The sequence below is a fragment of the Nannobrachium achirus genome (genome assembly GCF_963921795.1).
Source record: "Nannobrachium achirus genome assembly, chromosome: 20".
Classification (NCBI taxonomy): domain Eukaryota; kingdom Metazoa; phylum Chordata; class Actinopteri; order Myctophiformes; family Myctophidae; genus Nannobrachium; species Nannobrachium achirus.
In genome coordinates this window covers 13,667,047-13,694,126 of record NC_137827.1, presented here as the reverse complement: position 1 = coordinate 13,694,126, position 27,080 = coordinate 13,667,047, and the positions used below count along the sequence as shown (strand labels likewise).

The window sequence follows — 27,080 nt, the reverse complement described above, 5'->3', positions numbered from 1 at the left end:
AAAATGCCTAGTCCTCGATTATAATATGACCATATTATAATCGAGGACTAGACATTTTCCATTGTCATTACACATCCGCGCCATTATTACGGTAAATGCATTGAAGTTACCGGCGCGCGCGCGCGCGCGTGTGTGTGTTGTGCACTATCATGCAGCACAGTGTAGAGAATGGAGCAGAGAGACACCTGATGAATGAGAAAACCAGGCGTTTCGGCCGCTAAGCTTGTTGGGAAATGTAGTGTTTTTATCCCCCAGCGAAGCAGAAGCATATGGTTACAATAAGTAGCAGAAGACCTCTGTGAGTATAGTGCGGTATGCTATGTCCAAAATACAGCTCCTGTAGGATTGAAAACAGATTTTGGTTCTATAGGGTCCAAACTAACCGAAAATGACGAGGTTCAAATTTTCAGACTCCTCACTCATTTCCTGGGGGCGGATCACTTCAGTTTTGGCCCTATTCGGCTATGCATTCCCAATTTTCCATAGGATTTATTTTGCAAAAAATGATTTGTTTGCTGTTTTGGCTTCTATAGGGACAAAACTATCAGAAAATAACGGGTTTCACATTTTCAGACCCCTCCCTCATTTCCTGGGGGCAGGTCACCTTGTTTTTGTCCCTATTCGGCAATTTATTCCCATAGCATCTTTTTGCTAAAATAGATATTTGTTTGCTGGTTTGGCTTCAATGGGGACCAAACTATCAGAAAATGTCAGGGTTCACATTTTCATACCCCTCCCCCATTTCCTGTGGCGGGGGGGTCACTTCAGTTTTGGTCCTATATTCGGCTTAAAGTCCCATAGATTTATTTTCTGTTCTGGCTTCTTTGGGGACCAAACTGTCAGAAAATGAGGGGGTTCAGATTTTGCATTTAATTGAAGATGCCAGGGCAGAGCTCCTGTAGGAAGATCTTCCAGGTGTCCCATAGCATGATCTGACGGAGGACGATTATTCTGTCAAAGTTCGACATGAAAAAGACACCAAGCATTCTGAAGCTGTCAGATCTTCAGGATGCATTCAACAAACGCATCATAATGAAGATGACTGGCTATGTTGAGGGTCGAGTTGTCTTTGATAGGTAATATGGATCAGTCATTAAAAAATATGATGTCTTCATCCAGAGATGAAGCTCACTATGTCCATTAAGGAACTCCTGACTGCGTGATCAACCAAGGAGAAGTTTACATGTGTAAGGCCAGGGACTGCTTGAGTTTTTCTCAAGGGACAGTCCTTTCATTCTCGTTGTCATATATGATACCTTCATCAAGGGACATGATTTTGAGGAGGTGCACACATGAAAAGGCTGCTGCTAATGTTGTCTTGCGAGACATTTGTGTTTGGTCACCTGACACCAATGTCCAATTGCCCTGAGCTTCCACCAACTGAAGAGAAATGATGGAATTCAGAGAGTGGAGGGTATGTTCCAGTCAGGTGTCTTGCCCTCCCTGCTCCAAAGGCAGTAATTGAGCTCATCAAATGTGGCTGCAAAACAGGTTGCAACTTGCAAGGGACAGTGCAGCTGCTCAAACAATCTTGGCTGCAAAACAGGTTGCAACTTGCAAGGGACAGTGCAGCTGCTCAAACAATCTATTGCACTCCTCTCTGCAAGTGATATGGCACTGGACGGGATAATCTGCCAACAGTATAAGGGAGGACATAGATAACAGTGATGGTGAATAGATCCTGTATTTGACAAGAATAAAAACAGCAAACAGGCCAGAAGTAAAATGCTACCCCATCCTCCTCACTTGAATTGTGCCTATCTAAACAATTGAATAGCCTCAGAATATACTGTGAAGTTGTTTATATAGTACTATAAAGTACTCCCCCCAGGACATGAGGGGGGGGGGGGGGTCAAAAGATTTGAACCTTGTAATTTTTCGATAGTTTTGTTCCCTACAGAAGCCAAAACGGTAAAGAAAGGAAATGGAAATGAGGGAGAGGTCTTGAGGTCTTGGTCCCTATAGAAGCCAAAACAACAAAAGAAAAGATTTAGTTTAGCAAAACAATCCTATGGTTAATCACATGAAGCGATAACTTCATGACACTCTCTATCTTTGACACGACGCCAATGTTTCTTGTACCACTGAGCTCTGGCCACCACGTCGTTGGAGTAGTCCCCGCTTTTGGTGTTGTCATCCACTCCTCTGTAGGAGTGGACATTTCGACCTCCCGTGTTGTAGGCTGCCAGCCCTCCTATAAAAACACATATCACAATCATCCACAGTGTCATCTGAGTACAGTTGTACCAGTAAGACGCCTAAGGGCGAGGTCGCGCCATATATATGTCTTGGCCATCTATCGTGTCCACATATGGATTCTGTTAGTGTGGTTCCCCTAATAGGACATCATCTGGGAATGCCCATATATGGACTTTTTATTTTATTTGATCCCAAAATTCTTTCTTTCTTTCTTTATTTCTTTCTTTCTTTCTGTATACCATTTCAGCATTTCTTTCATTACTGCAGTGGTTTTCAACCTTTGTCATATCAAGGTCCGTTATTTATTCAGCATTTGAGACCATTTGATGAGATTTGGCCTCTCAGACCCAAAACTTGTTGTCATTGGATAGAAGATTTTGTCCACAATTCCATGTATTGATGTGGCATAGGAAAGATTGATACAACAAAATAAAAATAAACACCCCTTTCCCATATTGAAATCTGCACTTAAGGGGATTTCAGGTAAAAATGTTGTACCGTTGTTTTGGGTTGAGATTGGCACATTTCCTGGGGCAATCTGCCCAGATCATGCATGTCACACATGTCGTCTTCTTCTTCTTTTTTAGTTTTTTACTCTCAAAAAGCACCTGCAATGTAGTGCATTTGAAACTACATTGCAGTGCACATCATGGCGTGATCACTGCTTGCCTCCTGTGAATTGTTTTATTTTTATTTTTGTTTATTTTTTAATTTTGTTGCCGAGTGAGGTCAGCAGACAAAGTGACATGAGTGAGATGAAAAAACCTGAGTGAAATGTGCCAAATGTTTTTAATGAATCTGTCATGGTTAAAATGGAGTTTGAAGTTACAATGGGTGTGTATGGGGAGAGGCCCTTGGGCCTGGAGGGCCTAATAACATTTACATCAAATATCTAAATATTGAATTAAGCAAATTAAAAACTGTTCAAGGGGTTCATAAAAGCCTGATTAGAAGATAAAATGACCAAAAGGTTTTTTGAAAGTGGAATATCCCTTTTAAATTGGAAGGCTGCATAGCTGTGTTGTTGAACACATACACAGCTTAATGACCAGGCCCGGATCTACAATATGGGCACTTTGGGCATGTGTCCAGGGGCCCTTGGAATCAGGGGGCCCTCCAGGGTGGCAAAAACAATCAAAAAAATAAATAAAAATAAAGTAAACCCCCAGCCATTTAGTTGTTATCTAATCCGAATGAAATACATTAAATGATGCCCCCAACCCCCCGATTTTGTGTGTTTTTTTGTTGAGAATGCTGCTGCTAGTGCAACTGTGTAAGTACAATGTGCCACCAGTGCTCGGCTGCATTTTTGGGGGAAGGATATGGCTTGTTTTGACCATGTAGTAGTACTATAATAGTACATTGTTATTTATGTTGATTGTCAGTCAATTGTCAAATCGTTAAGCTACTTTTTAAATGCTGAAAACAGTTAGTCTGGAGCCCTGTAGTGCTTACGTAGAGGGGGGCCCTTGGAGCTTCAGTGCCCAGGGGCCCTCAGAGGTAGTATCTCACGACCGCCATGTACAGATGTGCTGTTTCAACTCTTCAGTATTTATTGATCTTTCCCTGAAAATGTTCCTGAAAATGCAGAATTTGCCATATTTGTGTAGACGTAAGTGCTTACCTAAGGCTCTAATCGGAGGATATCTTTAGAAATAGTGTCAAATCCTGGAATAAATTCCTTACCAAAAAAAATCTTCACCAATGTGTTTGTAAAGGTGTCTAGTAACACATCTCACAAAGACTGAATTTCAGTTTCCCTAGGAAAATCTTTGACAGCTAGGCACCAAAAACATTCCTTGGGCTAGAAATGGACCCCATACTACTGTGAAAAGTGATGACTCATCACTAAACCATCATTGTGCACCATGTGCAAAACAAATGCTTGTAATGGATTCAGAATAATTAAAAACACCTAGTTAGACATCCCACTTAAAGCATATTTTTTGGGAGTGATTTTTTTCCCCTATAGTATAGTGTATAGTGAGTGAATGAGACCCAGAATTACCCTAGCTGTCAAAGATTTTTCTTGGGAAACTGAATTTCAGTCTTTGTGAGATGTGTTACTAGACACCTTTACAAACACATTGGTGAAGAAATGTTTTGGTAAGGAATTTATTCCAGGACTTTTTAAGATATCCCCCGATTACTCATGGATGCCACATTATGGTGCACTCCAGCAGAATTACCTGTTTCTTCCGTATTGTTCAATAAGAAGCATTCTAACCCGATCGGTTGCCATTTTCTAAGATCTTAGAAAAATGGCCGCATCAAAAAGCTAAAAAAGCTAAACAATATGGAAGATCCGGGTAATTCTGCTTGAGCGTAACATATTGTGACATCCGTGAGCCTTCAATAAGCACTTTACTTTCTGAAATCTGAACATTTGTGTTGACGTGTAGCAAATTGGCTAAACTGCTCCGCACCAGGTTGAGGTTGTTCCTGACTGTCGTGAGATACGACTGTCATGTTTCTCCCTCTTAACATTTCCCTGTGTTTTTAGTTTAGTTTGTTGAAATAATGTCATGCACATTTCCCCAGTGCATACTGCAGTCCTTGTTGACTAGATTTAGGAGAGAATTTGAAGCTCTTGCTCCTGAAATTTGTAACCAACTCCCTGTCATTTATCTGGGGACCACCTGAACCCCCTCAGAAGGACCACTGCCGCTAGTGGTCCCCGGACCCAGAGGCGTAATTTGACCAATATCTAGGGTGTTGCAAGGAATGGAGTTTTTCCACGCGCGTGAAGAATTTCTGGTTTTATATACTTTAAAAATGTTTTAAATCCCTTTTTAATTATTATTTTTCAATGTTTTGAAAAAATAAGTTATTTTCTTAACATCATTCATTTTCAAGCCTAATATGTGTAATCTTTGAGTACAGTTCGACGGATATTGCAGGTATGTTCAGGTATATTCATAGCCAGACAACCAGAGAGAGAGACAAGAGAGAGAGAGAGAGAGAGAGCTGATCACTTAACATTCCAATCAATCAACTCAATTGTCGCCAGCTGGTCTCTGTGTGAAGCAGTTGGTTATTCTTTAAAAAATAACTCAGGAATGGGCTAGAGGCTTACTTTTTTCCCCTAAATGCTCAGAAATGCTAGGGGCCCAAATGACGCCCCTGCCCGGACCACTGGTTGAGAACCACTGCATTATACTGGAATAGAAAGTGAACAGTCTTTGGTCATTCATGAAAACGTGGATATTATAAACGATACCTTTGAGCTGCTGTTCCTTGTTCCACCCTTTGAATTTTTTCTCGTTCTGGATAAATTTAATCCAGCCGATCAGGATGCCAGTGGCTTGCTCAAGGTGCGTCTCGCTGTCCCATGTACCTTCTTTTATGTGGTTGCCCCCTTTTGGATCGACATCAACCTACAGAAAGATACTTGCATCACTCAGTGGTGGAAAAAGTACTACTTAAAGGAGTAGTTCACCCCCAAAATGACTTTGTTTCTATTGATTACTCATGCCATGGAGACTTCAATAATATGTTTTGGTTTTAGTCGCATGAGTTCTCCTTAACGCTATGTGTCACCGATGAGCCCTTGCGCCGCAGGAAAAGCTGCGCACCCTCTCGTCTGTAGTAAAAATACAAAATACGGTTTCGTTATTCACCAAAACAAAGACGGCGTTAGGGAGCTGAAAGCCTAGTTTCCTTAAGTTTTTTCCTTACATTTCATCAGTGATGTGTTTTGCATCATATGATGCAAAAGGCATCACTGGTCATGCTGAAATACTAAAACATCTCAAAACACAGATTGAACACAAAACATAACTCAGGATTGTGTTGATCGTGTCCCAAACAACAATAAAATAAGATCTGGTTGTCCCAGAGGTGAACTGGCACTTAAGTAAAGCGGCAAACAAAGAAGGGGAAAAAACTATACTGGGAAAACTAAGGGCAAAATAAACACAAGGCACAAAATGACTCCAAGACTGGAAACACTAGCTGGCATACAAGACAAAGATTAACCACAAAGATTAACCACAGACAAGACAAAGATTAACCACAGACTTACGATGACGAACCGACAATGAACAGAACACACTGGGGAGTATAAATACACACAGTAGCGCTTTGGAGGCCGGACGCGACCGGACGCCGTGTGGTCGAAAAATTCCCACACGGACGCACGGACGGCACCGAACGGTGCACGACCGTGTAAACGCGTGCATACCCCCCGCGAGAGCCGCGACAACCCCCCACCCCGCGAATCCGTGATAACTACAAGCAATACTTTAATCAGTGGCTACTATACTTTGCATAACAGGTTTCTAGTGGTGAATGTGTGAGCGTCCTCAAGCCCCCTCTATTCATATAGATATAGCCTACTTTAACACCTAGGTTTCCAGCTGTGACTGCATGTGCATGTGTCGATGTGTGTGTGTCCTCATACATGGCTCCATTACTGTGGTATTTAGTGTTTGAGATTCGTTCAAGGCAAACTTTGTTTCTCTAGCCTACTGCAGCGCTGTATTTTCTAAATGAATTAAAAGAAAGTAGAACATAAAATCTTAAGTAACAATGCAAACGTAATTAAGACTAGAAAACTATTGTTTTCCCACCATTAGATCTGCTGACATCCTTTCTATCTAAATAGCCTCTAGAGCCGCGTCCACGGGCGTGCATGTGACGTCAATAAATGATCGTCCGCCCGGAAAAGAAAATCCCAAAGCACCACTGAATACACAGATATATAAATCCGTAGTTCTCAAACTTTAAATGTCAAGGTCTCCACTTAACTCTGACAGTATACAAATGAAACCAATTGGACCCTTACGGGTCCAAATGGACCCGTCCTTTACGGGTCCATTTGGTTTCATTTGTATACTGTCAGAGTTACATACTTGTAAAGTTCAATTTAGACCTCCCAAAAGGAACCCAGAGAGTCTTTTTGTAACTTGTAACTTGAAAAATATCCATAAAAACCAACTTGAAAAAATAATCGTGATAAAATCGTGTATCGTGATACAGCTTGGGAAAATATTGTGATATTGTATTTTTCCATATCGCCCACCCCTACTACTAATCACCTGCATCAGTCCAAAGGCCTTCCATTTTCCAATTTCTTTAATCCTTGTCTCCATAGCCCGGAGGCTTGTTATTTTTATTTTTGCCTACCTGCATCAGTCCAAAGCCATTATATAGTCCTTTCGGCCCTCTGGATGGATCCCAGTCTCCCCAGCCAAACTCCTCTTTATGCCCCTCTGTCCCTCTCCCCCAACTGAGAGCTTTCCCAGCTCTGGACTCTCTGGAGATGATGCCAGCGATGACAGCTGGATCCACGCCGTTCCGTCGCCCCACTCTGCGTATGATAGTGGTGTATTTGTCCATGGCTTCCGCATCGTCTTCAGCCATTTTCTTTGAGGCACGTTCACCTTTGAGAGGGATGGAAAACAGTGTTGATTTCGTAGACTAAAACTATGACGAAAAATGTTTTTTTTTCACTGACGAAAACGAAATAAAAACAAAATAAAAACCAAGCTGTGATGACTAAAACTACAGACTAAATATATTGACAATTTCATCAACAAAATAAAAACTAGACTAAAACGTTAGGGAGGGACTAGTGGAGAAGAGAGTAATTTTATATTTGGTTGCTCTCAGGTTTTGCGTGCTGAAAATATCAGATCTACAAGCTCACAACGCGTCGCAGCTATTGAAAAATAGCAGATATACAAGCTCACAGCGTGGCACCGAGTGCCTCGCTGCGAGCTTGTAGATCTGCTATTTTTGAAAAATCGTGAAGTTTTAAGTTTTTCAACGTGTTGCAGCGCGATGCGTTGTGAGCTTGTAGATCTGATATTTTCAGCACGCAGCCAAGTGTAAAATCAGCCATTACGATGCCATCAAGGCCTGCCAAAATACAATTCTACAGTTGACTAAATCAACTGTAGATTTAAGCCAAAAATCCTATTATATTTAGTCGACTAAAATTAGACTAAAACGAAAACTTTTTCAGGTGACTAAATGACTAAAGACTATGACTAAAACTAAATCAAAATTAGCTGTCAAAAACAACACTGATGGAAAAGCACGTTTACTCAACGTAGTAGTCCTTCCACACGTTTTAAAGTTTATCTCCATATGACTGCTTGGTCCTGACGAGTGCATCTCTCCATTCCGACATGTCTCCTTTCCGACATGTCTCCATTCCGACACTAACCTTATCTCTTACCCTAACCTTAACCTCTATGGAAGTGTTGCCACTCCGACAATAAGAAGTCACTGTCGGAGTGGCGACATGTCGGAATGGAGAACGCCCCCCGGTCATGACAGTATGTGTTTATAACAGTATAATGTTTCTATTTGAGAAGTCATAGGCTTTCAAAAACAACAAACGTTCAACACACACTGGATACGTACCACTGTAGCTCAACCCCTCGCCTTCCTTAGCTGTTATATCTGACGCTCCAACGGTGTCAACCTTGTCGATGTTTCCATAATCCCCTATAATCACAACACAAGAGCCCCTGAGCACACCATCTGAAATTAAAAACACTGGTCTAGAAATGAACATTTTTAGATGTCTAAACTTAGACTAGACGTTGATTAGACATCTAACAGACGCCGGTCTACATTTAGACGTCTGTTAGAAACTAGGCTTTCAACTAATCAACGTTTAGTCTAAGTTTAGACGTAAAAAAGAAAAACGTTCATTTCTATCCACCTGTTTCCGCGGGAGTTTACTGGAGATTATTTGGACCACACTTCCGGTTTAACAGCAGACATACAAGCTCACGTCGCGTCGCAGATGCAGCCCGTTGTGAGCTTGTAAATCACACTCGGCTGCGGCGCCGGAAGCTCGGTACAGCGTCTGCGCAATGCACTATGGGGCGTTGGTCACCACCCACCATGACAACCAGGCATACTTAATGAACTGGTGGGTGTGGCCACATAAAAACTAATTTTAACTCTTTCTGTACACTTTTTTGGAAAATATCTTCCTCCTAGTCATAAAGTAATCATAATACTGATCATCTAATTTTGGGGGGGAAAGAAATCATGGCACTGCATCTTTAAGGCTGAATTTTCAGTCTGAATTTATATTTCGTTTCACTCCATTATTCAGTCTAAGCAGTGTTGCCGTAGTCTTGGGTCGCATGCCTTCGATGACTCATATCTTTTCTGAGCCGGGGTCTCGCACCCCCCCAAGTTCACAACTCGACAACTGTTTTAACAAAGAAACAAGCCTATATGCATATCAATAGACCTGTATAGTAGGTGTTGAGCGACGTTCGCGACCCCCCAAACATTGAATCACCATTGCACCACTGAGTCTAAGCCCTTCCACTGTCATTTCTGGGATGGGCGTTGCCAAAGAGGCAGTCTTCTGCGATTGGTTCACCGCCTGACCAATCAAACGGTAGCAAAGCAGATGACGTACTGTTATTGGTGTAATGGTGTTATGTGGCTGGCTAACCTGTTGCTACTTGCTGACCAAAGAAACAGGCAGAATAGGAGTGCTATGAACTAGTAATCAAACACAACAAAACATGTCTGCTACTGATGTTTCATAGCGAGATCGATGCGATCGCATGTTACCACGGCGGGCGCCGTGATGTTTGTTAGGGAATGTACGTGCGTTGCTGGGTTATTTGGAATCGCACATGAGTTCTAGGAAAACCCTGTGTTAGGGAATGTACGTGCGGCGCTGGGTTATTTGGAATCGCACATGAGTTCTAGGAAAACCCTGTGTTAGGGAATAATATACGTGCAGCGCTGGGTTATTTGGAATCGCACATGAGATGCCCTCCATCTTTTCACAACCGCCTTTTATTGCACCACCAGGAGGCCGACTTTTGGTTTTGTTAGATAAATCATACTGTATGTCAGCCAGGCCTTCCCAAACATTGTTTTGGCTCAGGGCACCCCTATAATGTATTTATTTCACTCACAACCTTATATTTTGCCATATTTTACCTTGTCCTTTAGCATAACGGTATGATATAACTTTTTTCCTCAAAATTGTATATTTTTGGTTATTAATTATTACAAGAATCAGAATTGTGTTGTACATTCAAATTAATTCACCTCCATATAGGTTAAGGGGAAACACAAGGGCATTTTTGCCATTATTCTCGTTGCGAGGAAAACTTTGAGATAATAGCCATTTTGGTTAGAACTGAAAATAACTACTTTAAGTGATAAAAATTATTTAAAAAAGGGCTAGGGTTAATGTAAGTGTCAAAATACATTTGAAATATTATCAAATTATCTCGCAGCACCCCTGGTCTGCCGTCACGGCACCCCAGGCCCAGGGTGCCCAGTCACCCACTTTTTAAAACCCGTATCTATATTGCACGTTTGCATGTTTTCCTTGCCATTTAATGAGTTTTTAACAGTTGTATGGTCTTTGCTGATACCAGCGGGAGCAACTAAGGTCCCATCTTAAACTTCTCAAAGTGAAAGTGGGTCATTGGTTAGAATTTAACCAATGACCCACTTTCACTTTGAGAAGTTTTTATAATATAAGCAACACACACACACTTAACCAGGTTTCATATTCTCTCTTTCTGAGCACAGCAGAGAAGAAAGCACAAACAATTCAGCGTGTATCGCTGATCAGGATTTCACTTATATGTCTCTGTCATCCACACAAGTCCGTTTATAAATACTTTGTGTCGGTTAAGTTATATAACCAGCCAGTCAACGGATACGATTTGAAACACAACTTTCGCAAGTGAGACAGATTTTTTGACTGAATGAACCAACCACGCTCACCTCGAGTCGCTCCCATCTCTCCAATCTGGTGATTAATCAATAACCAACAGGATTTAATATTGTCCGTCTTTTGCTGTTTGTTTGAAGTGCAAGGAGCTGTATAAATATGATTGACATAAAATCTGAAACGCCATTCTTACCCCGACGATGCCCCCGCAATTTGGAGAGAATGAACGTCTTTGAATGAATGTCTTTTAGGCTAAACCCCAATTTGAACAACACGTTTGTTTATTTAGCCCATAACAATATTGTGCTACTGTAAACCTTTCTGTAAAGCGACTTTGGGTACTTAGAAGAGCCGTATATAAAGATGAGCTATTGTGGAGATGATATACCATCTGTGGAGATGATATAGGCCTACCATCTTTTTTGAGCGGTGGTCACACCGTCTCCATAGCGTGGCCGTGTGTGTAGGTATGTGGGTGGGTATGTGGGTGGGTATGTGGGTATGTGGGTGGGTCTGTGGGTCTGTATGTAGCCTCATGTGGTGTAGTACCTTTTATGGCCACATATGTTAAGGGAGGGGCGCTGTTTTCAGGCCAGGCCAGGCACACACACACACGCACACACACACACACACAGGGGGGGGGGGGGGGGTGGGGGTTGGTGGGTAAACCACCGCTCAGTTCACACGGGTGTGATTTTTTTAAATGCGGGTTGCGGAAAAAACCTGACCCGCGCATCACTAATATATATATAAAAGCATGTGAGCTATAATAGACCTGCTATTTTCAAAATATTTTAGCATACATTTTGAAAGCTTCAGAAATGGGACATTCTAGTAGGCCTACTTCTAGATTTTGAAGTCAATACGGTTGTAGCTTTACTATCTATAAGACAATATATTTAATGTGTTGAGAAGTGGATTGCATTCAAGAGTTAAATTCTGAAACTTTGCCTACCAGATGTAATGTTTTTTGTTTGTTTGTTTGTTTTTCATTCTTATTTGTTCTTTTTTTTAAGGAGCATCTAATCGTTACAGTATGCATTTCAAATAAAAATCAACAAGTCTCACCCATTTCTGTTTTTCTTCTGATGAACACGGGAAGCTAGAAGCCAGCCTGCAGTGAGGGAGCCACTTGTAGAGGTTATAGAACAGACTGTTCCACCACAGCAGCATGCAGCTTTTAAATGGACTCTGTAAGTTTCACTCTGAGTCACTTCCCAAAGTGAAAGTGGGAGAAAACCTTGTATGTCCAAAACATAGAAGGGGATACGAGGTTTCTGCCTGGCGACAGCAACAATGTACAGTACATTTCCCGGAAGCAACGGTTTGCTTTACGGGAAATCATATCAGCCTTCGTGCGCTGTTGACAAAACCGAGGATAAGGGGAGGGGGGAAATACAGAAATACACTGGTGGGAAATACAGAGCATACATCATTGTCATTCATATGAATGTACCCTATAAAATGTAACTCAGTGTAGAGTGTTTAAAGTGTGTTAAATACAATTAAAACATATATCAAACCCATGTTTGAAGTATGAGCAGTGGTGGATGTGAGCAGTTCATTTAGTTACATTTCCCAGCCCTAATTTCCTAATCTGTGTCCTAATGAAGTGTGTGTATTTGCTCGTAGTGTGTAGTTTGACTAGGGTGTAACTGACATGAAAAACAGAAAAAGGACAGACAACCATTTAGCTAGTGTGAGGAGGGAGAGGGAGTGGGGTACTGAGGGAGTTTAGAGTTCGTATGGCTGTAGGGTAAAAACTGTTTTTGAAGCGGGAGGTCTTGGCATGGATTGATCCATAGCGTTTCCCTGATGGTAGGAGATAAAACAGACGATGGGCTGGGTGGGAGGGGTCCTTAATTATCTTAGTGGCACGAGTGATGGTTCGGGAAGTATATATAGAGTCCAGAGTGGGGAGGTCACAACCAATGATTTTTGCTGCCTTGTTAATAATACGCTGTAGGTTGGATTTTGAGAATTGATCAGCTGAACCATACCAGACAGTAATAGATGAGGTGATGATACTTTGTATGATGGCAGAGTAAAAGCGGAGCAACAGTCGTTGGTTCACCCTGTACTTCCTCAGTTGCCTGAGGAAGTACAGTCGCTGCTGAGCTTTCTTGGTGATGGTGGTGATGTTGAGGTCCCATTTGAGTTTATTGCTGATGTGGGTTCCGAGAAATTTGAAAGAGTCTGTGAGGGTAATGGGTTGGTTGGATATTGTCAGTGGAGATTTGAGGGTCATGTTTGCAGTCCTGAAGTCTATGGCTATTTCAGTGGTTTTGGAGGTATTGAGCAGGAGGTTGTTGATAGAGCACCATGTTGTGTGACGTAGGTAGATACCTTTTTAGGAGGCGGAAGCATGTTTGGAGTCTATTCATTTACAATGGGAGAGCTAACGTGAACACAGAGCAAAATAATAGTTCAGAAGCTATGGTCACTGAACTAAATATTGGACCAGATCATCACAAGCCACATAATATTAACAAAATTGTCATACTAAAGTGGCTTGTTTCAGCGACACAACAACTGAGAAAATCAACTTTATTATTGCTCTTTAGCTGTCCCAGCCAATAGCACCCACACACTCTCGCGGGATCTATAGCACCAGTAAACAGGACGTGCGCGAGATTTGCCGTCAGAGCCGGCGCCCACTTAGGAGTCTATTTGTAGGATTTGTGTACAATGTTGCACTCTAGTGGATCCAATGAGGATGAGCTATCTTCATTAATTAAATATCTTTGATTAAAGTGTCAGTAGTTGGCGTTCTAGGCTCTGGGCTCTGAATGTACCTGGGTTGCCATGTCTGCTTATAATAAGCAATTTGTGTCTCTAAAAAAATAGTTGCTTATTGGGTTTACTTTCTAATATTTTTTAAACCAGTGGTTCCCAAATCTTTTCATATCAAGGACCCCAGATTACATATTTGTCCACAGTCGCAGACCCATCTGAAAATATGTGGTGCCAGGGACCTCCATACAGATTTATGTTGTTAAAAAATTTCAAAAATCTTCAAAAAAATGTTTTCCCTCAATATTTTTTAAATAGCAAATATACAAGCTCGCAATGTGTTGTGTCGCAATGTGACACATTGTGAGCTTGCTGATCTGCTATTTTCAAATGTGAATGTAAAGTAATATAGCCTACTGTAGTTGCTTCTGTTGGGCTTATTTCTTTGGCAAAATCTGGCAACAGACAATTCCATGTCACTTCCTTACTTGTGAGGAAGTGAAAAGATGTTTATGAAGCAGCACACAAAGAGAAATGCTCCAGCGCCCTCTGTAAAAGGAAAATGGCAGCCTCCATAGAATGGCCAGGAATATGGTGAATAGGTTTTTTTTAAATAGGTAATCTCTTCCTTGCTACTGATTACTGTATCATCGACTTTGATCTTGAAGTTATCTACATTGATCTCTTTTAGAGAGTGTCTGGTCCCAAAAAGAATGGATTCTGTTTTACCAAGGTGTAGTGACAGTTTAATGTGGTCGGTCAGATACAGAAGACATGTGTCAGTGGAGTGGGATGTTCTGAATCCAGATTGGAATTCAAAAAGCAGTTTGTGTTCTGCGAGGTAGCTATTATGTCTCCAAAACCTTTGAGATTGAGCTAAGAATGGAGACAGGGCGATAGTTGCCAAGTTCTAGTTTGCTTCCTTTTTTGTGTAGGGGGATTACTCTTGCCATCTTAAATTCTTGTCGGATGTGACATTGACTGATGGACATATTTCGCAGTGCGGCACTCGGTGCTACGCTGTGAGCTTGTATATCTGCTATTTTTCAATAGCTAAAGTATATAAAATAATTAAGGCCCCTCCACCTTGGGCCCTATTAACTCAGTTAAAATGCACTATCCCACTTTGGTTGGCAAATATAGACAATAGTTGCTCATGTTGTCTTTATTTCATTTGTATTTTATTTTTTTATGAACAGGATATTCTTAGAAAGACACACCTGTTCATCATGACACATTAATTATTCAAACAATTCAACTGTTGGACTGGTTAAAAGAAGGGCAAAACAATTAATGAAACATTGTCTGCCATTATTAGCAGTGACTTTATATGGAAAATATAAAGCTTATTTGGTATGGTAGTAGTGTGCTTGTGTCTATACAGACAACTGATCATGATGATCTTGCATTGGATTTTTTTCTTTTTTACTCTACTATATTTGGATTTTGACAGAATTTATGACTTAAACTGGAAATCCAAATGAAGAAATAAGTGTGTGTGTGTGTGTGTGTGTGTGTGTGTGTGTGTGTGTGTGTGTGTGTGTGTGTGTGTGTGTGTGTGTGTGTGTGTGTGTGTGTGTGTGTGTGTGTGTGTGTGTGTACTATTGACTATATTCACACCACGGCCATCTTGGATCACATGACCACATGGGGTGGGTCTGAGCCTGCATTACAAACCATTGTAAACAATAGAGAGATGGTCCCAACATAATATGAGTTCTGTTCAACCAATTTCTTTTGACCAAATTGACAAATGGGCAGATGACAACATCAACATCCCCAAAAGGATTCAAAAGAAGGGCTACAGTAACTGGATTCAAGGGTACATCCACAATAGGTAAGTTAGGTTGCAACATTACTGTGCACGCTACAAACTATAAAGACTATCTGTGCAGTGCTGCTTGCTCTGCCACCATATAGGCAGAATTGAACATGGCTACTACATGGCACTCGACACCCTTGTTTTCCTTCCCTTTACACTTCTTAGTATGCAAAAGAAATATACCATACATGATGTTAATCTAGTGCATACATGGGCAACAGGCGGCCCGGGGGCCACATGCGTCCCCCACCTTCACTCAATGCGGCCCGCAGGTTAATACTGGAATACTGATATTTTATTGATTTCAGCTGTTACAAATCCAAACATGACCTGCTTTAATTCCGTCTGTCTACAGTATATTAGTAGCTTAATGACTAGTATAGTAGTATTAAAATGTTTGTTTTTATTTTTATGTCCAATTAATTTGTATTTAATTCATAAAGTTAACATGTGTATATAACTAAATGCGTTTGAAATTAAATAAAAATGTTACATTCCAGGATTCCAATTAAAGAATAACTGAAAATAATTCAGGATTCCTGCGATGCGTTTTGAGCTTGTAGATCTGCTATTTTTGCATCTTTTGTATGAGATACTAGAATGACAAAGTAGGAAGTAGCAATATGCAATGTGGCCCTCTGGAGTGAAGGTGGAAATATAGTGGCCCTCGCCATCATCAAAGTTGCCCACCCCTGATATAGTGTTAACTAGTTCAAGGTTTCTGTTTTGTAACATCTTTGTAGGAGTAAAAGGTTCCTCAGTCATTTCTATGTTTTTATAGGTGTTTTTTTTACAAGCTTTGTATAAAGTAATGGTTCTACAAGCAAGCAGATCAGTTTATGTAGTGCAAGTGGTTTCAGAGTTACTTCTCTGAAAAAGAGTTACAAGGTCCAATAAATTCATTAAAACAGTAAAACTGCACATGTCATGAACGTATGACTATTTAACATGGTCTCTGCAACATTTTTCACCATGATTTTTTTTAGGTGACAAATATATGACACATATTTATCAGAAAAAGTATGCACTTTTTCTGATAAACATCTGTCATATTATATTTGTCACCTAAAAGGTCATCACTAAAAGGTCATCACAAAAAAGATCATCACAAGAAAAACAGAATGTAAAAGAGCTAGACATAATCACTGAATGAAGAATATATGCTAACCATCAGATTGATAATTTTAAGTAAACTTTTTCATATGAACCTATAGAACCTAAGGGTAAATAAGTTCAGTAAATGAATCCACAAAAGATGATTTTATACAATATTGATTGTGGAAGGTCCATAAACAAACAATTCAGATCAGGCAGCACAGTCAGATAGACACTCTACAGTACATCGGAAAGCTGAATGGATGCAAAAAGAAATAAAAAATCAAACCTCGGTTCGAAGTGAAGCGGTGAATTTTTATTCTATGTGTTCTAGAGCTATGAAATCTATGTTCTAGATCTATACATTTTGTGTTCTAGATCTATACTTTCTATGTGTTTTAGTTCTATATGTTTATGAATTCATAATGAATGAATGATTTTGTCTGGAGGGCCAAATTGTCATGGGAAGCTTGACCAATCCTCAATACTGCATGCACGGGACATGACAAGTTAAATGGAGTCAATGGAGAAAATTAATTCACAAATACATTTATTTAAATCAAACTATGTGACGTATCTCTTAGCAAAATCGGTCGGTTTGACATATGGCCCAAAAACGGTGGGAGGAGTAGCGCAGCAAAATAAAGAAAGATGGAAAGATGGATGGAAGTCAGAGTAGAGTAGGCCTCCTAGAACACTAACTATTCTGTCAGGTACACTGTACTAATTCTGACTAGCATTTAATAAAAAACAATGCTGTGACAAGTGACACAATTTAATTGATTAGAATGTAGACGCCTGAAAAGTAGTTACATTTACTAGACATTTGGTGGATATACTTCATATTTACTAATTATTTGTTCGACATTGATTATTCTTTACTAATTATGTGGTTTAAATTGATTATTTTACTCATTATGTGATTGGAATTGATTTACATTTACTTATTATTTACTTGAAATTGATTACCCTTTACTAACATTGGCTTGAAATTGATTAATTTTAACTAATTATGTGATTGGATTGATTTACATTTACCAATTATCTGAGTGAAATGAATCTATATTTACTATATATCACATCCACTTTAAACCTATTCAATTTTATTGATGTCACTCTGCTGCCATATTTTTTCCATGTTTAATCTACTCAAAAAGAACAAACCTTGAGTAGATCTCATTAAAGTATGGTAAAAAGATTAGCGTGGTGCGCCATGCTAATCTTCTCTGCATCATTCCATCTTTTAAATATAGAGTTGTAGCTAACACAACAGCACCCCGTTTGTACTTGTCAGTCTTGACCATCTTGACAGTCATGGTTTCTGTTGGTTAAGCAGGTTTGAAGATGTTTGAGCAGTAGTAGGCTAGTTGCCTGCATGGCCTCTGGAGGGATCTGCTGCTGTTCCTTGTACGGAGAGAGACACAGAGAGAGAGAGAGTGAGAGACAGACAGACAGACAGACAGACAGACAGACAGACAGACAAAGAGAGTGGGAGGGGGGAGAGAGAGAGAGAGAGAGAGAGAGGGAGGGGGCAGTGGCATCAGTTCAGCAAAAGCTAGGGTATGGCAAAGATGGGGGGTCATGGAAAATAGGCATTACATTTTGGATAACACGGTTCTATTATGAAAATAACAGATCTACATGCTCACAACGCCTCGCGCTGCGAGGCGTTGTGAGCATGTAGATCGGCTATTTTCACAATGTCTGAAAAAAAAACGACTTGTCAGTTTTTTTACACAGGTTTCTACGGTTTCTTGGGCTGGATATGGCAGCCTGGAATGGTTTTTCAAGTGCAGCTAAACTTAGCATGTTAGTAAACGTGCCACAATTAACAATAATGCATTGCACCTGTGCAGCTGACCTGCGGAACCTGGGAATATACCTTTCTGTCAAGATGGGGAGAATAAGGCCTATAATACCTTGTTAAAGTGACCATTTTGTAACATTTTGCATTTGTAGTTATTTTACTGTAATTTAACAACATAATAACCAGCACAGAAAGACAAAGAGACATTCATGGATTTATATTTATTTATAACTTGTATTTCCCCCCCTGGACCCAGGGTATGGCGGCTGCATACCCCTGCCATACCCAATTGACGCCCCTGAGAGAGAGAGAGAGAGACGGAGAGAGTGACAGAGAGGGAGGAGAGAACTGTCAGTAACATTTTAGCACACAATTTCACGTTTGGTTTGGTAGAAGAGGCCAGCCAAGCGTTTCAAGTGGCAGAGTGGCGAGGAGGGGTCGGGATGTGGAGGGGTGTGGAGAGAGAGAGAGGAAGCGGCTCGTTTAATGACGGGCCGGAACGAGATGACATCAAGCGTCCTCAGGGATGGTCGAGCACGGCGAGCTGCATCTTTACGGAGAAGAAAAGAACCACTGGAACAAAACGACACCAAAACCAACAAACCGGAGTCATCATCCTTCGGTGGATTGTTATCACTGTGTGGTTGCCTGGGCGCTATGGCAACCAGATGATGATGATCATGTTTTAACCACTTAGAACCCCGGAATCCTTTATTCTGGGGAGACGAAAATAGACGATCCACAAGCTCACAACGTTGTGAGCTTGTGGATCGGCTATTTGTTGGTGAAGCGGTTTGGTGTGGATGGGAAAAAAAGCAGTGCGTACAGAGTATTATCATGTATTATGCATAATACTTCCCAAACTTCCCAGGCATGAAGGAGTCCCAGACAGAACCTTTTCAGTTCCTTCAACTTCACTTGGGGTCAGTGATGATACGGGCCCCTCATAGCCAATGGAATATGAGAAATGTGACAGATAAGTCCTGATCACATCACATGACTATAGGGAAGGCGATTTGTGTAAGGTACCACGCAGACCGGTAGTGGGTTGGCTTAGCAAGATTATCGAAACGAAGCGGATACAAGCGCCAAACATTTTTTGGGGCTTCTTTAGGACCCGATGGATTTTAGCCTTGGGTACCAAACTTTATTTTGAAAATTACCCATAGAATTATCCATATCAAGTTGGGCTCCCATTGACTTTCTATAAAGGAGATACCCAGAAAAGAAAATCTGCTTTAAGTAGGATGTGAGGGGTCTAACTAGGGGTTTGTCATGATTCCTTGCACAAAAAACTTTCTTTGGGCTAGAAATGGCCACACAAAATGATGGTTTAGTGATGAGTCATCACTTTTCACAGTTTTGTGGGTGTTTTTGGGGGCCCTTCTGTGTGGAGTTTGACTTTAAGGGGGGTGTCCTTGAAATGTAAAAGTTTGAGAGCCACTGCTTTAGAAGACTCTGTGACAATGTGATGGACTTTGTTTGCAGTACCACTGTCTGTCTGTCACTCACTGGCTGTACAGTCCTTGGATAAAGTGTAGAATAAGAGAAACCTTTATTGATCTCTGTGGGGAATTTCAGATGTCATAGCACTGATGGCAGCATCATCAATAAGACTGCAACTCGGCATACGTGCAGGTAAAGAGAACAATAAGAGAATAAGTGAGTCTGAGACACTAGACGTCTTTGCCAGGAGTTTAAGTAACTATTGTTGTTGTTGGGTGAAAACATATTGTGTTCCAATGCATCCAATGTAGCCTAGTTATTATTATAGCTACAAGGTTAAATACTGGTTGACAGTGACACTATGTAGCCTATATGCTACCAATAACTATAAAGTACTCTAATGTACTGGAATCCAGAGCGAGTTTGAGATAGATCATGCTATTCAGATTGTTGCTGTTATGTGGTACAAAACGTCCTTAAAGGTGATACACCATGAAATTTCACTTTTCCTATTTTAAAACCTTTTTTTGGGGTCCCACTAGCACCTATCCTCACAAAGTCCCATTTCTGACCGTTGTGTCTTTCTCTGGTTTTGAGAAGGCGAAGGTTAAAAGTATCCCACGGGTTCTCAAAACAGGCTGTCCAGATTTGCTGCCGATTGTGACGTCATCTACCAATTGTGACGTATCACAAAAAAAAAAAAATCTAAAACATTTTTTTTTTCAAAAAAAAAAAATCTTTAAAAAAAAAAGTTTTTTTTTCAAAAGGATTTGGGGGGGGTGGCGCAGTTCAGGCCAAAGGTGGTACTGCAGCTGAAAATGCTCTGAGAGCCATTAAAAAATGAGAGAGGCTCTCTATTTAGGAGTGGTAATTTAGCCTCAAACCTTTTGAAAAACGTTTTTGAGACATAAACAATATCACATAACTACTTTTTAAATGCATGGTGTATCACCTTTAACATACCTGATTAAGTATGCATGCATGTTGTCGACTTATCCAAGCATTCATTAAAGAATGTATTTTAGTGAGTAAAATATTATCTAATCTGTATGGTTAGTATGTTAAAGGAGAATTTCGGACTAGCCGTTTTACCACATTAATCTGTTGATGACCATGAACTATCGGTAGATACTTATTTTTATCGCTCGAGAATTCCTTTTTTTCAATTTTTACATCTGACTTTCATAATGGCTGAAATGTCTCTGAAGAGTTTCGTTTCTGTGCTGCTGCTGTAAAAAAGGCAAACTGACAATAGACCCCTCCCATCTCCAGCTACTTCTGCTACTTCTGTTGTTGAATGCAAGTGAATGGAGACCGGAAGTACCGCTGGACTTGGCAAGAGACAGGATTTCCAACAGGAGTTCAAAGTTGAGCTTTTTTAAAGATTAGTTTTTTTGGGCTTTTATGCCTCTATTGAGAGAACAGTAGACTGACAGGAAATGCTGGGAGAGATGGGGAGTGACACGCGGCAGAGGTCGTCTGGATCAGGAATGCCTAAGTGGTCTGTGGTTAAAGGACAACTTTGTTTTTTTACAACAAGGGTTCATATTTTAGAGAAAAGAAAAAGTGAGTATTAAAATGTTTTCATTTGCTTCGTTCTATTGTTTTATCACGTTTACCGTGCTAAAATGTGGGCCATGCGTACGCATGGGAGCATGCGTACAAGTGGCTAAATATGTCTTTTTATACACAATAAGCCAGCAGTTTCTTTATTGCTATTTACAGTAACACTTCTAGCCCCCATAAGTCACACCCAACCATGAAAGGTTGCGTTGTATCTTGGGTATGGGCTTATTCTGTGTAAAATGACATATTTAGCCACTTGTACGCATGCCCCCAACCACAGAAATAAGAATCTCTAAAACAATAGAAAGAAGTAAATGAAATAATTTTAACACTCATATTTTATATTCTTTAATTACAATCTAAAATATGAACCCTTGTTGTAAAAAACTAAAGTTGTCCTTTAAGGTTAGGTTTAGGTGGTCGGAATATAATTTTTCTTTGCGTGCCGATGTGTAACCCGAGGATGCACAGCGATCTGACGAGGCCTTTGTTAATCAGAAGCCTGTGTAGCTCACGTCACAACTTTCGCGTTGGGCACGATCCGTGCGCGATCCGTGCGCGATCCGTGCACGTTCTACGACAAAATGCCTACCCAGAGCAGCAATTTAACGTTGGGCTATGCTTTAGGCATATGTTTCAGTTAAATTGCTTGTATGGTAGTTGTGGGTTTTTGAGGCTTGCTTATGAATTGGCTTATTTCGACTTTTAATCATTTTAACCAGTGGTTCTCAGTGGTGGAAAAAGTAAGTATCATCGTTTAGATTAGAGTAGCCTACACAGGACCACAAGCCATATAGGCTTTCCATATAGGAAAAAAAATATCTTTCAGCAGACCTTGTATTGTACTGTACTCCCCTGTACCTGCCTCTGCAAACTGCAAGCCTGGGATCAGTAGGCTACCATTTTCAGGTATCTGATCCGGTCGGGAGCGGAAATAACTTACATCAGGGGTCTTCCACAGGGGGTCCGGGACCCCTAGGGCAGGGTTCCCCAATAGGCGGCCCGCGGGCCATTTCCGGCCCGCGGGGGGCTACTGTCTGGCCCACACCAACCCCAGTAATAATGGTGGTATAAGAGCAGCAACAACACTAGCATATCGTCATTGTCGGGTGGAAAACCCGCATCTCAAAATGTGTACGTTCTTTTGCAAAGTCTTTTGCAAAGAAAATATCTGAACTGTCGCAGTCGCTGGAATAGCGGGAACGCCAGCGTCGCCTCCTGCAATGTTGTGGCCCTCGGCTTGGTACCCTAGACATAATTTGGCCCTCGGGGAAAACTAATTGGGGAACCCTGCCCTAGGGGGTCCTCAGAGTTACTACAGGGGGTCCTCCAAATCTTTGAGTGATAGAAACTTTTTTTCTCCTTTTTTATATGAACCACTTGAATCCTCGCGTACATATTCTGAGAACTTTAGCCAAAAATAGTAGATCTACAAGCTCACAACGGCTCGCAGCGCGAGGCGTTGCCAGATCGGCTATTCCCGGCAAAGCAAAGAGATTTGGAGTAGAGGGGAAAAAGAATGTCAAGTTTATTAAGTGTTGACGGTTCAAGTGGTTAAATACGAATCTGAAAACACAACACAAAAATGTCCCGTTTGACAAGTTTTCATGTGTATAAAAATATTTTTGAAAATAGCAGATCTACAAGCTCACAATTTGTCGCTTTGCGACGCGTTGTGAGGTTGTAGATGGGCTATTTTCAATGTATACAGTAGTATATAAGTTTAAAGTGCTCATAATGGCCTCGTGCCCGGCCCCTAGTTGTTCTTAATGTTTTCCTAGATCTGTTTGCTTATCTCTATCCGAATCTGGCAACACTGCCAGAAACGATACGTGCCGCTGTTTAGATGCCTTAATAAAAATGATACACAAAATTATGTGCACATCAAAAAACTATTGATTGGAAAACAACCTGTGATATGTCTTTTATATTCCTGAATCCTGGAGATGGCCAGGAATGAGGTTAATTTTAAAAAGCACTGGGAAATATGAAGGACTCAAAGTAACTGTACATTTACTCTAGTACTGTACTCTGCACTGTACTGAAAGAAAATGGTTTAAAAGTGTTCCAAATGGTCAGCTAAAAGTCATGTCATCAACATGGATCCGTCCCATTTCCCATATTCCCTCCTGATAGTCTACGATTGCCTTCTAAAGTTTGTGTATGCGACCTGACCGTCGCTTATCTCCCTATTAGGGAGTCTTACTGGTTATTATATCTACAAGGTTAAATACTGGCAGACAGTGACACTTTAAATTGTATTGTATAGTCTATGTATTTTGTTTTAAGTTTAGTGTTTGAGGGATTAGTGTAGGCGACATAGTAGCAAAGTAGCTCCTCATGTGGTTCCTCTATTAGTCCTCTGAAGGCAAGGGGAATGCATTATTGAAATACATATTTAGGGCACATTTTATCCCTAGTGACAAGTCATAATGTATATATGTACTGTAGAGTTGTATTAAATAGATGAGTAATAATATGAAATGGTTCGTATCAATGTTGTATCAATTGCAAAGCCGATAGACATTTTTACAAAATAATATTACTGAAATCAGTTTTGTCAACAACCTCCAAATTAATATTTATGCACATTTGTCAAAAATAAATAAAATAAAAATAAAATATGCTTTGAAAATAGCATCATCCACATCAAATCAAAGTTTATGTTATTTGTTATTTATGTTTAGTTATGTTGTGAACTACTACTGTAGATCGGCTATTTGCAAATAACAAATGCATATAGGGTTATTAAAGAGGTTAAACTAATTTTGAAGCTATATATTAAAGTTATACCATGTAACCTTTTTTATAAAACAAATCTTAAAATTGTCCTAACTCTTAAATCGCTAAAGTTTTAGAACACCCACTCCGTTATTTTCAGCTTCTGAAGCCTTCTCTTTATATGTTTTCTATGATCCTGACCGGGGTCCGGTTTTCGCGGAAAAATTACGTCATCATACACTACCGGCCAATCACAGCGAGGGTTATACACTGCCGGCCAATCACAGCGCATCTTGAAGTGGGGTCGCTAGCTATCACAATAGGGCGGCCATATTTGTAGGCGCCCGTGTGTCTCTATCTATACTCGGGTGAAACACTCCGTTTCTCCGGAATGCCTGAACGCACAGGAACCAGGGACCCCTCTAAAGATAGATCTCGGCGAGGTGGAGGCAGACGCGGGGGTGACGCGGGGGTGTGAGGCCCGGTCCGCGGCGAAAAACGGCCGAAAGACGTGGACGCTACTGACCACTAGTTGAGCAACTTACACAGTATAGCTTTAAGTAGCTGAGGGCCCCCTGTCACAACCTCAATGACCCCTGGGGGTTGATAACCACTGAAATAAATTCATTAAAAATCAAATGCCACTGTATAGGTAAACTAATAATCTAAGTGATTTGCTCACATAGACAGTGATTGTTTTAAGTTTATTGCCTATAGCAGCCTATATGAAGCAGGGACCCCCACAACCTATTGGATTTTAAATGTGTGTTTTCAAACAACTTAAACCCTCAATACTTTGAGAACTTGACCTTTGGCTCTGTACTTGGTCTGCTCTTTTTTCCCTGGACACCAAACCACTTCACCGAACAAACTGTAGTAGCAGATCTACAAGCTCACAACGCGTTGCAGAAGCTGCATCTGTGAGCACCTGAGCACCCCTTGTTGAAGACCCCATTGCCTAGGCTTGCCCGTTATGTTAACAAAACTCCACAACTTACGGACCCTATATGCGTCACTATGGTGGGGGCAAACATTTGGTATATAAACTGCAGATCTAAAAGCTCACAGTGTGGCACAGTACATCTGTGAGCTTGCATAGATATAGTATATAGTTATTTCTGGCGAAGAGATTTGGAGTAGAGGTGGAAAAAAGAGGGGCCCCCCTCGTATAGACCCCGGGGGATTCTCCAGTCCACAAAGTATATATTAGTTAAAGTTTATTTTAGTTTAAAGGTTAACAGCAATAATTTCTAGAGTTATATTTATTGCTATACATTTCAGCCAATCAAGAAAGAGTATCAGCATAAAATGTATTGTGTTCCAATTTTGTCTGCTCGTTTATTTGTGTCATCACTTCCAATTTCACTTGTTTATGTAACCTGTGTGAGTTCTCACTCCTGATTGGTTCAAATTGATATCCTGACCTGACATTTGCATTTTCTCTTTACTAAAGAGCTGGACAAACACACACTTATAGCAATGATTACTATCAGAATCTATTTAACACTTACAGTATTTAGACAAAACATTATCACTTATCCTCCCTGAAGTGGTTAAAAAAAGAACACACACGTTCTGTCAACATGACTTCCTATTGTAAATACCATTTATTTTGCATTGTGTCTTACGACTGTATTTTTCATGATATCTTCTGCATACTGTGTTCATCTGTTTGTCATTCAATGTTATATGAGTTTTTTTTAAAGGACCTCAAATTAAACAAGCCATAGGCCTTTTTGGGTTTATCCTTTTAGTTGACCTTGTACCAGTGAACTGTACCTTTTCCTATGCAAACTTCTAATAATGTTTTCAATCAATAAATCAATCAAATTATGTGCTGTAACCACCAAAACTAAAACCTTTCCTTTTGGAGATGTATACATATTTTAGGAAAAGTATTATATTCTTAAACTTTCTTTTCAAAGAAAGTCACTTTTACAAAGCAATGTGGCCAAAGGTCATATGAATCTAACTGCGATAGCAATACTTATAACACAGGCTCATTAATCTATGCACAAAATAACTCATAACTCTAAACCCTAACTCTCTTGAATAGAGATTTGAGGAAAATTTGTGTTTAATCTGTGTCCGTGACAAAAGTTACTGTCATGTGGCTTTCATGGTTATTTCTGACGTTCCTGTGCCTTGTAGGCCTAATAGTTCCTGCTTCCTCAACATGTCTTCATTCAGGATTTGATTTGTTAAAAAGGCACAAAGGGAGAACTTTTCTAAACCACTTAACCCTACTTTACTTTGTCATACAACAAAGCTGAAATAGCTGATCTACAAACGCACAACGCAATGTGCTGCGATGCGTTGTGTACAGTTTGTACTGTAGATCTGATAACAATGACGTACATTTTGAATTAAATAGTCAAACATACATTTCAAACAATGTACATTTTCCACACAAAGAAAGGGGAAAAAGCATGAATTTAATTTAGTCTGACCAGAAGCAGGGATAAGACCAACAAATCCAACCCTGTCCTCATTTAACCAGTGAAGTTTTCATTTACTAATACTGGGGAACTAAAGACAAACTTTAAGACACTCTATGTGTGGTGTGCGCTGGTATGTGGCTATAGTTGAAACGAAACGCCCCAGTGTTATCACGCATTGAGGCACAGATGTCATTATATGGTACCGCTCAATGATTGAGCGGTACAGTATAATGACATCCGGCGGATATAAAGGCATCATGGCGTCTTTAAAGTGGGGGACAAACACGCAGGTACAATCATCTCATTGATATTCTGCCTCTGTTCGAACATTTTCCATCGCCGAGTTGTAAAGCCATTTCAAAGTTTTCGTCATACACACAGACAGCCTTTTTTTTTTTTTTTTTTTAAGTGGTTTCAAACTTTCCATAACGCCATGATGTATCCCTTCAGGCTGGTGGTATACGTGAAAACAAGCAAAATTGGGTTTCTGGCATAAATGGACGTCAGGCAACACTTGTTCCAGATTACAGCTATTTGCCTACATTACAGGCATGAGGCCATGTCTGATTAAGT

At 40.4% G+C, this 27,080-nt stretch overlaps 2 protein-coding genes across 2 annotated transcripts in view; one reads left to right on the top strand and one right to left on the bottom strand.

Moving 5' to 3' along the window:
• Positions 1 to 27,080, top strand: part of ralgapa2 (Ral GTPase activating protein catalytic subunit alpha 2) — a gene marked incomplete at its 3' end in the record, with an annotated part of 559,582 nt that overhangs the window by 43,357 nt on the left and 489,145 nt on the right. The window lies entirely within an intron of this gene.
• On the bottom strand, positions 1,792 to 12,014 carry LOC308305697 (lysozyme g-like). Its single transcript, XM_080750536.1, has 5 exons — positions 11,945 to 12,014; positions 8,572 to 8,655; positions 7,327 to 7,583; positions 5,420 to 5,576; positions 1,792 to 2,194 (listed from the first exon to the last, which is right to left on the bottom strand). The coding sequence occupies exons 1-5, from the start codon at positions 11,946 to 11,948 to the stop codon at positions 2,016 to 2,018; spliced, it is 681 nt and encodes a 226-aa protein (XP_080606662.1). The 5' UTR covers positions 11,949 to 12,014; the 3' UTR covers positions 1,792 to 2,015.